General features: G+C 34.0%; 1 protein-coding gene across 2 annotated transcripts in view; it reads left to right on the forward strand.

The window, feature by feature from the left end:
- The window catches only part of USP45 (ubiquitin specific peptidase 45), a 55056-nt gene that overhangs the window by 32683 nt on the left and 8957 nt on the right, over positions 1-13416 (forward strand). For both annotated transcript variants that reach the window (XM_018053131.1, XM_018053132.1), the window contains exons 10-15: positions 3716-3797; positions 5665-5756; positions 7307-7363; positions 7695-7838; positions 9139-9805; positions 13297-13394. In XM_018053131.1, coding sequence (XP_017908620.1) covers positions 3716-3797; positions 5665-5756; positions 7307-7363; positions 7695-7838; positions 9139-9805; positions 13297-13394 — 1140 coding nt within the window. The remainder of the gene's footprint in view (positions 1-3715; positions 3798-5664; positions 5757-7306; positions 7364-7694; positions 7839-9138; positions 9806-13296; positions 13395-13416) is intronic.

The following is a 13416-nucleotide window of genomic DNA, read 5'->3' on the forward strand; positions in this document are numbered from 1 at the left end:
TCCTAACTGTCCTCCTGGGAATTCTCTCTGACTCTCTTACATGATGTCCCTGCTGTTGCCTGTAAACCACTTTGTTATCTTTCTTTGTTTATGTTCTCATTTGGTGATGTGTGTGTATACATGTATATATTTCCTTTTGATTCTTCAAAAAGTGGCATATACTGATCCGTGACCCTGTCTTTTTGAGGTGACATATTGTAGCAACTTTCCATATCAGAAGATAAAAAGTTTCCTTTTTTAAATAAAAACCTGTTCCTTTATAACCAATTCTAACCATTTCCTTATTGATTGTCCCTTATATGTTGTTTCCAGTGTTTTTGCCTTTATGAACAATGCTCTGATGAATAATATATGTGTGTTATTTCACATGTCTCTAAGTATATAGAAGTGAGCTTTCTGGGTCACATGACACATGCATGTGTAATTTTGATAACTGTTACCAAATTGTCCTCCATACGCGTACAGTTTTCACTGTGTCAGCAACATAAGTGTTTTTCCATAGCCTCACCAAAAGACTTTTGTACCAAACTTTAACATTTTTGCCAATCTGATAGGCAGAAAAGGTATCTCAGGGTAATTTTAGTGTACGTTTTTCTCTTTATGAATAAAGCCCAATATCTTTTCATTTGTTCTTATTTTTTTTCCCATTTTTCTACTGGGTTTTGATCCTTTGATGATTTCTAAAAGCTTTTTGTGTACTAGAGAGGAAATATGTTACCAAGTTTATCATTTGTGATATGATTTTGCCTATAATGTTGCAATAGCTTTTTTTTTAATGTAATGTTAAACATTTTTTTGTTTTTGAATTTAAAAATCTTAAGTTTTTTTTTTTTAATGGCCTCTGGATATTGAGTCTTAGTTGAAAAGGCATTTTTAATTTACTTCAAGGTTATAAAAGAATTTCCCCATGTTTTCTTCTGATACTTTTATGATTGACTTTTATCTAAATCTTAATCTATTGAAATTTACCCTGTTCCATGATATTTTCATTTTTCCCATTTGGCTGTCCTATAGTTACCCAAACTATATAGTATGCTTTCCCCACTAAATTGGTAGCACTCTAATTATACTAACTTCTCATATTATTTGGGTTTTTTCTAAACTTGCCCTTGGTTGTGTTTGCTTATATGTTTAAGTACTAGATTTAACCTTTCAGTTATGAAGATTTTAATGCATTTGGTCAGTCATCTCTTACTACACTTTCCTCTCTGCCCCCAAGTTTTCATTGCTATTCTTATTTATTTTTTCCATATCTGGGTAGAACCTATCTCTCCCTTCAATCTCTCACATTAAAAGAAGAAAAAACTAAAATCTATATACTATTGCCATTTTCACTGGAATTATGTTAAATAAATAAATTGGGTGGAAGGTGAATTGAAATGTTCATAATGATAGGACTTATCCAAGAACATGCTGTGTCTTTCCATTTGATCAAATTTTCTTTTGTATCTTTCAAGTGTTCCTCATTTAGATATTACACATTTGTTTAGTATATTCCTAGCTATTTTATATTTTCAGTTGCTATTATAGTTTATTTTTTGCTATATCTTCTGACAGTTCTGTTTGTGTGAAGGCGATTGACTTCATTATATTTATATATTCCCTGTTAAATTCTCATTATTATAGTAGCTTTTTATTTCATTTAGTTCCTCTGGCTTTTCATCTGCAAATAATTTTCTCTCTTTTATACTCTTATATCTCTGAGATTTATTTTTTGTCAAATACATCAGGAAAACTTTAATACAGTGTTAAATAGTAGTAGTGAATTGGGGGTATTGAGGGATTTGATCTTATTTTTACTCAGTGTATATGATGGCTTATATTAATTAATGTTATTAGATTTCCCTAATATCTCTGTATTACTAGAATAAAAGCTTCTTGGTCATACTATAATCTTTGTGTGGTTTTTTTTTTAATTGTGCAGCTAGCTATATTCTGTTGCTGATATTTTATTTAGAATTTTTTTAGGTGATAGTATATCTGTGTGTACACTCTTGTCAGCTTTTGGTACCAATATTATGCTTCATGAAGATAATTTGATAGCTTCCCTTTTTCTGTGCCCTGGGACATAGCTTTACTGGAGTCTTCTGTGAAATTATTGGAGGTTTGTGTAGGGTATATGTAATTCAGTGACTTTAATGATTTTTTTTTTCTTCCTTGAAAGCTGGAAAATTTTCTAATGTTTTGGAAAATTATCTATTTTTTTTCCTGAATTTTCAAATATAATTACCTAAGAGTTGAGCAAAGTGGTCTCTCATGATTATTTGCAATATCTTTCATTTAGGTGGTGATTCTCCATCTTTGTTATATGTGATGTTATGCTTTTCATGCTTATGTTTTTTTTCACGCTTGTCTTGATTTAGATTAGTTGGTGGGTTTATTTATCCCTGGTGCCCAGAAAATCAGCTTTTGATTCATTTATTTATTCTCTTCAATTTCTACTTTTTTCCTCTTAACTCTTTCCTTATACTTGTGTTCAGTTTGATGTCCTTTTCTAAATGTATGTTAGCTGCTTAATTCGTTTTTAATTCTTTTCAATCGATCTACATATATAAAGCTGTTCTGAAGAGTGAAAAGTATCTTGGATTCTGACATATAAAGTTTTCTTACTCTCTGAGAAGATTGCAATTCTGTTTAATTTCTCTTTGACATAATTTTTTAGCAAAAGATTTATGTATCATTTTCATATCAAGAAATCTAAGTCAAACAGTGGTTTCACATATATGAAAACCTGACTTTGCTTACTACCTTTCTCCTCACCCCACTGTTAAAATGTGAATTAGAGAAGATTAAATTTATCCACTAAGAGGGCTGCAATTAGTGTAAAAGATGATAATTTATTGGCTTAAATAAATCTTTATTTTTGGAATATATTTAGTTTTATTCTGAGAGTTTTTCTTGAGGTTAGATCTTTTCTAAACCAGAAGAGGTGTAGAACCATAAGCCTTATCATTTACTAAGTGCTGCTGATGACTTGAACACATGATTTTCATTGACAACTAAATTCAAATAAAATAAAAATCAAGTTCTGGAGTTGTCTTCTTGTTGTGGACAATATTCTGGACTTTAGTCATGTATATATATATATATGTTTATGCATATGTGTGTATATATATATGTAAAATAATCTATATGGAGGTCATAGTGACAAGTTTAATAGCTTCTTATGTATTACGACTTTCTTTGTAGATAAGAAATTTCATATGGTCTACTTGTTACTTTTTGTCCTGATTAAGGAGTAAATCATCTTAGGGATAGTGTTGGGGAGAGTAAGGGAGGAATCAAGAGATGGGGAGAGATGGGGGATAGAAGGAAAAAGGAGAACTTATTCTAAACCTGTAAAAAAACAAATGGGGCTAGACTGCTTGCATTTTGTTGACTGTGAAAAATACTTTAAACACAAGAGAGAACCTGTATATAGGAACCTTCACTGATTTGGGGGAGAATCTGGCAACACACAATTATTCATGCATGGAGTTTTAGAACTGGAGTAAAGGATACATTTAACTTTCTAAAAATTCAGTCATTTTAATTTACAGACTAGGGAACTGAGATCCAGTGTATGTTGCTGTTTGAAAATCCTCTTGTTAAGAGGATGAAGCTTGAATCAGTTGTCAGTGAAACCAGATTCTAGTCACAGGAACACAGAATAATGCTTTGAAAGGATACATTCTAGTATAGATTCTTAAGAAATTCTTATTGCTTTGTTTTATAGCGAATACAAGCTGGCATTCTAAAAGCGTTCAACAACCCAACTACTAAAACTGCTGATGATGAAACTAGAAAAAAAGTCAAAGGTATGTTGACAGTTTCACTGTTAAGAGTTTTTTCTAGAAGAAAATATTGTAAGTTTCTCTTTAGCGGGGAAGTGGGAAAGGAACTGAACATTATGTGAACTAATTCTCTGAAGTAATGAGAATTTACTTATTCCTGTGGTGGCAAGATAGTCTAATGGGTCATAGAAAGAAAATGTTAGAATCTATGTGAATTAAAAAAAAAACTAGTATCAAATATACAATTTGACTGATGCACTTAAGAGAAGTATCCTATGGGAGATTTGAAAGGTTGTTGAAAGTAGCAACCTCCCTTGGAAGTTCACTTTTATCATACTGTGTCATTTTTCTGTAGTGGATTTATGGATATTGGCTAGTCTTAGCTAGGCAAAATGCTTCAGTGTTCCAGAGATTCCTTCAAGGAAATCATTATTTAAGAGGATACTGTTAAGTCAAGCATACATGTCTACTCCTAGTGTTGACTCTTCATCAGCCAAAATATGAGGCAGAAACAATGATTAACTAACTGATCAAAGCTGATCATTTATAATGATCAGTATTTAAATGTAGGTTTATATCCCATTTATTAACAATTTATTGTGTCCTATAAATATATTCTTCCTTGAAGTAGTAATTCATTTTTAGAAAATGTTTTAAAATATTATTTCTTACTTTATTTATTCTCTTTTCTAATTCTGTTTTTATAGCATTATATATAAAGCATGTCTATATGAACAAATATAAATACATTAAGCTTGTATATAACAAAACTTTATGTGCAGTTGAAGATTCAAGATTTTAAAAAATAATAGGGTCTCGGGTATGCTCTGTTCTTTTGTTTTGAGATAGTGCCATCTAGTGCATGTTTAGAATAACTGTTCGTTTTTTCTTTCACTCCTTTTCAGTTTTGTAATCTGACTTATTTTCAATCCCTTGTACAATTTTCCTTAATGAAACATCTTAGTCAAACATAACTTCTAAATAGTTACCATCATAATTAATAGGTATTTCTTGATATGTCCAGATAAAAATCTGCTCTGTCATTCAATGCTTCAAGTAATGTTTTAAAATGATTTAAATTGTTTGCATGAAATTTGAGGATAGAGAGCCAAAAAGGATGAAAGAGAAATTTGAAAGAGGAGTGAATAGGTTTAAAAAAATTTTTTTTTAATATATTTTCCCCCGTGGTTTACTGTGAGAAATTTCAAACTTCCATTAGAATAGTGTGAAGCCCATGTGCCTGTGTGCCCATAATCATGCTTAAATTACACTTGATTCATGTTTCATCTGTTCTCCCCCAATTCCATATTATTTTGAATCAAAGCATAGGCATCATTTTCTCTTATTTATAAATATATAAATATGTAACATATAATATATAAATAGAAATAGAATGATTTTAGCATTTTTATGTAACAGGAGTTAAATATATAGCTAAGTTATTAATTTCCATGTTAGTTCTTTATGCTTTGCAGGGTTTACTTGTCTTTTACTACTCTGTTGTTTCCACAGTCAGGGTCCTGGCATTTGTAGCCCTAAATCATAATCTCTTTTCTCATCCCTCTGTCTACCTCTAGGTTAGACACAGAGGCTTTTTAAAGGGTTTAGTGGGAGCAGTTGACTGTGGTATAAACAGTGGTGATTACTCTACTTATTTTACTTCTTAAAGTTTAAGAACAATCAGTTTGTTATTTATTTGAGACTGCAGTAGTTGATAGTCACATTTTCTCTATAGAATTGTAAAGAAAATGATAACATCATATAGTAAAATATATTATTAAATATGGTCCCAGATTATTCAGATTTCTTTTGATTCAGCAGAAAAAAAGCCTGTTACATTGTTAGGTTGATGGTTGATATGTTTTTTGCATTAAAAGTATTATTTTTACAGCATATGGAAGAGAAGGTGTGAAAATGAACTTCATAGATCGTATCTTTATTGGTGAATTAACTAGCACGGTCATGTGTGAAGAATGTTCAAATGTAGGTACTTTGGAATTCTCTTCAACACGGACTAGATTATAGTCACATTGTTTTATTGTTTTCTTTCACATGTAATCATCAGCAGTCATTTTTATTTGTGACAGATGACTACATAGTAGTTTTTGAAAGTCTTTAAAAAATATATCCTTCACTGCTAGAAAATAAACATAATGTATAATTTTTTTAAGTAAATGTTATCTAAATTTTCCTCTTGACACACCTGTGAAGTTCATTTAGCCTATTTTAGTATGGTCCTATGTGCTAGCTAATCATTTGGGTTGAAAATGAAAGAGAAACTTCTGTGAAGAGAGTAACTACGTTAATATCATTATGCATTGCCCTAAATTGTAATCCCAATAGAAATAATTCAATGTAGTGACATAATTTAGACTGATCTTCTTTAAAAGTTTACATTTATATGACTTGTTCATCTTAAAAAGCAGACTTGACTCATCTTTGAATTTAGTGATAATTTCATTTTGAATGCCATCTGTACTATAACAGCTTCTTAAGGACTGTATAAATTTTTACAGGTTTTTCAATTGCTTGGTAAGGAATATTTCTGGAACTGTATGGCGTATAATAGGTTTAAACTTCTGTCAGATTTTAATCATAAAAGAGAGAGTTTTTATATCTATCTTCCTATCCCAGATTGTAGAGTATCTTCCCTCTCTAATCTTATAAAATCAGGATTATATATTGTATCTCCTTCAAGCCTATCATAGTGAAGCACAGAATGTGTCATCATGATATTATGGTTGACCCTTGAATGGCATGGGTTTGAACTGCAAGGGCTCACTTATACACAAATTTTTCCAATAAATACTGCTAAAGTCCTACACAATCTGCATTTGGTTGAATCTGCAGATGCAGAATCCCAGATACAAAGCGCCAACTGTGAAGTTATGCTCTAATTTTTGACTATTCAGTGGGATGGGGGTCAGCATTCTTAACCCCCACATTGTTCAATAGTCAGCTCCACTTAGGTTTCTAATATATTCAACGTAGAAGTTGATTTCTTTTTTCATAAACTATAGAGTATCTTTTAAAATAGAATTATCCTGAAGAATCTTCAAAACACAGTCAAGTTCTCTAGCTTTTCTCATGGCTTTTTCTTAACATTTCATATTTTATTTATGTTATGTCATAACATATGTCATATGTTATGGCCCCAATTTCACCAAAAATATACTTATATCCTCAGTTAATCAGTTTTATTATATACAGTTTATTTTAAAAGTTACTTTAAATATTCCACATTAGTTATATTAACAGTATTATAAAAGTCAACTGTGTTGCATTTACTGAAGCTTTGGATTATCTTATTTTGATTAACTGCATATGTGTTGCCATGGGGTCACAAAGAGTTGGATACAACTGAGCGACTGAACAAATGTGTTGCTATACCCAATTAAATTACTATTTCTTCCAGGAATGCTTTTTAACTTAAGATTTTAAGTTTTCCTGGGAAGATTTCTTTAAGAGTTTACAAAACTACATTGTTTACATTAGAATTCTAACTGAAGTTTTCAATGTGTTTTCTTTTTAAGATCTCCACGGTGAAAGATCCTTTTATTGATATTTCACTTCCTATAATAGAAGAAAGGGTAAGGAGAAAAACCTTAAGTCTTTTTGTGAAGGACATTTATAAATTCATAATGTAGGCATTTTTGAGTATATTATCAAGTATCTGAGAGTCATTAGTCTTTATATACAGTAATTGAGTTTGTGCAGTGTATTTGATATTGGAGTTTGTATATGTATGAGTGAAGGATGATATAGTTCCTAATCTCAAGGAATTTAAACCCTTATGCTTTATATTTTGAGAATTAACATTTAGGAAATTATATTTCAAGTGTTACAAATATTAAAAAGTATATGATATCCAGAATTTATTTCCTAAAGAAATTTTGTATTATGTACATGCTATCTATATAGGTTTCAAAACCTGTACTTTTGGGAAGAATAAGTAAGTATGGAAGTTTACAAGAGACAGATACTGGTCAATACAGTGGCACTGTTACTGTAGAAAATACTCATCAACCCAGAGCCATCAGGAAGCATTCTTCATCTAAAGATATGGTAAGATTATATGCATTTGTGAAACAAATGCTTTTTGAAACATTTTAGTAAGAAAATTTTTTTAAAGTATACAAAAATAGAGAAAAAGGTATAATAACCCCCCGTGTGCCCATTTCTCAGTGTCATAGTTGTCATCTCACAGCTAGTCATGTTTTATCTGTCTGTCTCACATTTTCCTCCTCCTCATCCTAGGTTATTTTGAAATAAATCCCAACATATATCTAAATGTATGTCTCCAAAAGATGCTTTTTAAAGACATAACCATTGTATCATTATTGTACCTAAAAATATTTAAAACTTATTGGACAAACATCTAGTCATAATTTTAATTTCTGTAATTGAGTCATAAAATATTTGTTTTTGCTTTTTCAAGCATATTTGAATTTAGGATCTTAAAAAGATCTATAGATTCCCACGTCTCATAAATGTCTTTTAATCCACAGGTTCCACCTTTTTTTTCTTTGCAATTTATTTGTTGAAGACACGAGATCATTTTTTTCCAGCAGTCTCACCTTCCCACATCAATAGTAATGCATTTTGCATATTGTGGCAGTTCGTTTTGCATGCAGTAATTCATCTAGATGTTCTTAAGAGACGCCTCTGTTCCCTTTGTTTCCTCTCTAAGGCAGTTAGAACTAAAGGCCTAAATAGCTTTAAGTTTGATTATTTAATTTTTTGCAAGAAAACTTTTTCAAGTGATGGTATGTATTTCCCTCAGGAGGTGCATATTACGTTTGATATTTCTTTTCCTGTGATGTTATCAGTAATTGATGACCATTGTCTGATCCACTGTTTCACCAGGGACTCACTAGGGAGGGTGACCATGGTGATTGATGAATAAAGCCATATAAATTTAAAGACATCCATTTGAATTTGCACCTTGTTAAAAAAAAAAAAACAACGCTTTTTTACATGATTTGATTTATACTAGCTTGGCAAATTGATGTATTACCAGATTTAACTTACTCTGTTCAAAAGTCCTTTAAGGGGCAAAAGTACAGAGATTGTGCAGAGGTTTACACTTGAAAAGCCTCCAGCATAGCACTGTTCCACAAAAGTCCTGTTCCCCACCCATAAATAGGTAACCATTAAGTTGGTTCCTTGTGTAAAAGTTTATTTTTAAATTAGAGCTTTTTGTTAGCATACTGTTCATTGTAGTTTGGGTAGATTTAGGAAATGGATTTCAGAGGTACTAGAAATAGTATTTAAATAATTGTGAAATGTTTAAATAAGACTTATTAGCATTTATTTTCAGTAAGGTCACAAGATTCTTTTCTCTGAAAACACTATCAACTTACAGAATCAGCTAATTCATGGCAGAAAATGTACAAGAAAATCTGGAGAAGATAAAGCTGCTGTCATATACCAGAAAAATGAAAGCCTTGAGGTGAATAGAGACTCTTCATTGTTTGCAAGCGTCATGAACACCGAGTTGACTCTGACCGAAAGCCCTACCGATGGCAGTGAGAAAGAAGACAGCCTTTCTGAAAGTAGCGTTGATGCTGACAGCGAGGCTTCGGAGTCTGAGAGTGCTCCGAAACAGACTTTGTTGTTGAGATCCAGAAGCGGATACTACACACACACAAATGGACACCCTCACTACCCGTCCAAGAGTGAACCACTCACTAGGGAGGGCGACCATGGTGATGAGGGAGTGGCTGAAGCTATTTCTGAACTTCATTTGAGCAGCACTATAATTCGAGCTAGGGATTTTGACAGAGAAAATCAGCCACTAAGTGTTTCAAATAATTTGTGTTTTTCAGAGGACAAGCATATGGTGTCTCAGAGCCCCCAAAATGCTTTTCAGACCCTTTCTCAGAGCTATATAACCACTTCTAAAGAATGTTCAGTTCAGTCTTGTCTCTATCAGTTTACATCTATGGAATTGCTAATGGGGAATAACAAGCTTCTGTGTGAGAACTGTACTGAGAAGAAACAGAAGTACCAAAAGGAAACCACTTCTGCAGGTAAATATTTAGCTTAACTTTTTTTTTTTAAGTATTCATGGATTATCTGATAATCAGTAACTAGTGGCTTATAGATCCTACATGGAGGAACCTAAGGACCTGTCACCATACATTGGCTGCTTGAAGTCAGGGGTTGTCTTACTCATATTTGTACCTTAGCATTGAAGACACTGACTGGGCAAGAGAAATTTTCAATAGAATTTTGTCCAAATAAATTGAAGAACAGGAAGTATCCATCTCTGCCTTGAAAATGCAGATTCACATAATCTTATTTCAGGGAACTAGCTGTCTCACTAGACAGACCTTTGTTGGCAAAGTAATGTCTCTGCTTTCGAATATGCTGTCTAGGTTGGTCATAACTTTCCTTCCAAGGAGTAAGCATCTTTTAATTTCATGGCTGCAGTCACCATCTGCAGTGATTTTGGAGCCCCCAAAAATAAAGTCTGACACTGTTTCCACTGTTTCCCCATTTATTTCCCATGAAGTGATGGGACCAAATGCCATGATCTTCGTTTTCTGAATGTTGAGTTTAAGCCAACTTTTTCACTCTCCTCTTTCACTTTCATCAAGAGGCTCTTCACTTTCTGCCATAAGGGTGGTGTCCTCTGCATATCTGAGGTTATTGATATTTCTCCTAGCAATCTTGATTCCAGCTTGTGCTTCTTCCAGCCCAGAGTTTCTCATGATGTATTCTGCATTTAAGTTAAATAAGCAGGGTGACAATATACAGCCTTGATGTACTCCTTTTCCTATTTGGAACCAGTCTGTTGTTCCATGTCCAGTTCTAACTGTTGTTTCCTGACCTGCATATAGGTTTCTCAAGAGGCAGTTCAGGTGGTCTGGTATTCCCATCTCTTTCAGAATTTTCCACAGTTGATTGGGATCCACACAGTCAAAGGCTTTGGCATAGTCAATAAAGCAGAAATAGATGTTTTTCTGGAACTCTCTTGCCTTTTCCATGATCCAGTGGATGTTGGCAATTTGATCTCTGGTTCCTCTGCCTTTTCTAAAACCAGCTTGAACATCTGGAAGTTCACGGTTCACGTACTGCTGAAGCCTGGCTTGGAGAATTTTGAGCGTTGCTTTACTAGCGTGTGAGATGAGTGCAATTGTGCGATAGTTTGAGCATTCTTTGGCATTGCCTTTCTTTGGAATTGGAAAGAAAACTGACCTTTTCCAGTCCTGTGGCCACTGCTGAGTTTTCCAAATTTGCTGGCATATTGAGTACAGCACTTTCACAGCATCATCTTTCAGGATTTGAAACAGTTCAAGTGGAATTCCATCACCTCCACTAGCTTTGTTCATAGTGATGCTTTCTAAGGCCCACTTGACTTCACATTCCAGGATGTCTGGCTGTAGATGAGTGATCACACAGTCATGATTATCTTGGTCGTGAAGATCTTTTGGGTACAGTTCTTCTGTGTATTCTTGCCACCTTTTCTTAATATCTTCTGCTTCTGTTAGGTCCCTACCATTTCTGTCCTTTATTGAGCCCATCTTTGCATGAAATGTTCCCTTGTTATCTCTAGTTTTCTTGAAGAGATCTCTAGTCTTTCCCATCTATGGTTTTTCCAGTAGTCATGTATGGATGTGAGAGTTGGACTGTGAAGAAAGCTGAGCGCCGAAGAATTGATGCTTTTGAACTGTGGTGTTGGAGAAGACTCTTGAGAGTCCTTTGAACTGCAAGGAGATCCAACCAGTCCATTCTGAAGGAGATCAGTCCTGGGTGTTCTTTGGAAGGAATGAGGCTAAAACTGAAACTCTAATACTTTGGCCATCTCATGAGAAGAGTTGACTCATTGGAAAAGACTCTGATGCTGGGAGGGATTGGGGGCAGGAGGAGAAGGGGACGACTGAGGATGAGATAGCTGGATGGCATCACCGACTCAAGGGACATGAGTTTGAGTGAACTCTAGGAGTTGGTGATGGACAGGGAGGCCTGGCATGCTGCAATTCATGGGGTCACAAAGAGTCGGACGCGACTGAGCTACTGAACTGAACTGAGCTATGTGAAGTCTTTCGAGAAATAATTTCTGTAAAACTTAATTGCAACGCCAGTGAGATTAATGTCCTTCACAAAAGTCATATCATGAGATATAAATTTGAAGATTTTAAGTAGTAGTATATTATATAGCTAGCTATATACTATGTTTCATTGACAAGAGAAAAGTAGAAAAGGTTGATTTGTCAAGTAGAAAGTTTTTGGTGTACCTCTAGCCTTGATTAAATGAAGAAAAAATTCTGATTCTTAATGACTGTTTTAAAATGTAGGTTTTATTATTCAGGTATAATGAGCCTAACAGATGAGATGATTGCCACTGAAAAGGTAGTTTATTACTTAAGTGTAGTTCCCAAGAGAAGGGGACACACTAAGACATGCCACCCAGGGTAACAAGGGGAAGCACCAGGGTTGGTCAGGAGACAGAGGGAGCAAGGGGGAAAGTGCAGTCAAGTGCCTTTATTGTGGTTGCCGAGGGAAGGAATGAATGGAGCAGGGCAAAAAGGTTTAGAAGTGAATAATCTGAGGTATAGGGACTGTCTCTAGTGGTCTGGTACCTGGCTCTGGTGTGAGTAGGGCAGGTTAATAGTGACCTAGAGTATCAGAGCCCAGTATAGGAGGTAGTTGGGTAAGGGCTTTGGAAATACATATGAAAGGCACACTTAATTTGTTTACTGTCTAAGAATTAGGCTCTGGAAAAGGCACTTTGCAGTGTCAGCAAGGCCCCAGATGTCAAAGCATCAGAATGAAAATATGATTAATACATTAAAATTAATGTCTAGATGGGAGAGGAAGAAATGCCAGCTTATACTAATCCAAGTTAAATATGCAATTGGCCTTTGAAATCCTATCACAAGTCTTTCCTAACAACGTCTTATTTTTTTATTAATTTATTTTTAATCGGAAGATAATTGCTTTGTAATGTTGTGTTGGTGTCTGCCATACGTCAACATGAATCATAGATATACATAAGTCCCTTCCCTCTTAAACCTCCCTCCCACCCCACCCCACCCCTCTACATTGTCACAGAACCCCAGGTTGAGTTCCCTGCATCATAGAGCAGATTCCCACTAGCTATCTATTTTACATATCTAACAACCTTTTATGGAAGTGTCCCATTGTTCCCATGATACATGATCTTCTTTCACTGCAGTGAGTTATGACCCAGTTTTTTCAACTACAAGTATACTGGAAGGCGTTGACATAAGTCACTTCTGGTCTATCAGCTTTCCAGCTTCCAGAGCTGTGTTGCAAATGTCACCTCCCCTGTTCTTTGTCCTTATAAGTGTGTGGCTTAAAAATAAAATCCCTTTCATATCATTGGAGTTTTAGGGTTGAGTTGAGTCTCCCAGTAATCAGAAGTCTTAATTTCTTTTCTAACATTTTAAAAAATGTGGTATACTGCTTCTGTTTAAATGTTTACTATACTTTATGGGCAATAATGTATAAGATGTAATTTATAAATAAATTTATTATATTGTATCTTATGCAGAAAAGAAAGCAGAGGGGGTTTATACTAATGCCAGGAAGCAACTGCTCATTTCTGCTGTTCCAGCTATCCTGATTCTCCATCTCAAAAGATTTCATCAGGTAAATTCTCTTTAGTAGTACT

The sequence above is a fragment of the Capra hircus genome, chromosome 9 (assembly GCF_001704415.2).
Source record: "Capra hircus breed San Clemente chromosome 9, ASM170441v1, whole genome shotgun sequence".
In the NCBI taxonomy this organism is placed as follows: domain Eukaryota; kingdom Metazoa; phylum Chordata; class Mammalia; order Artiodactyla; family Bovidae; genus Capra; species Capra hircus.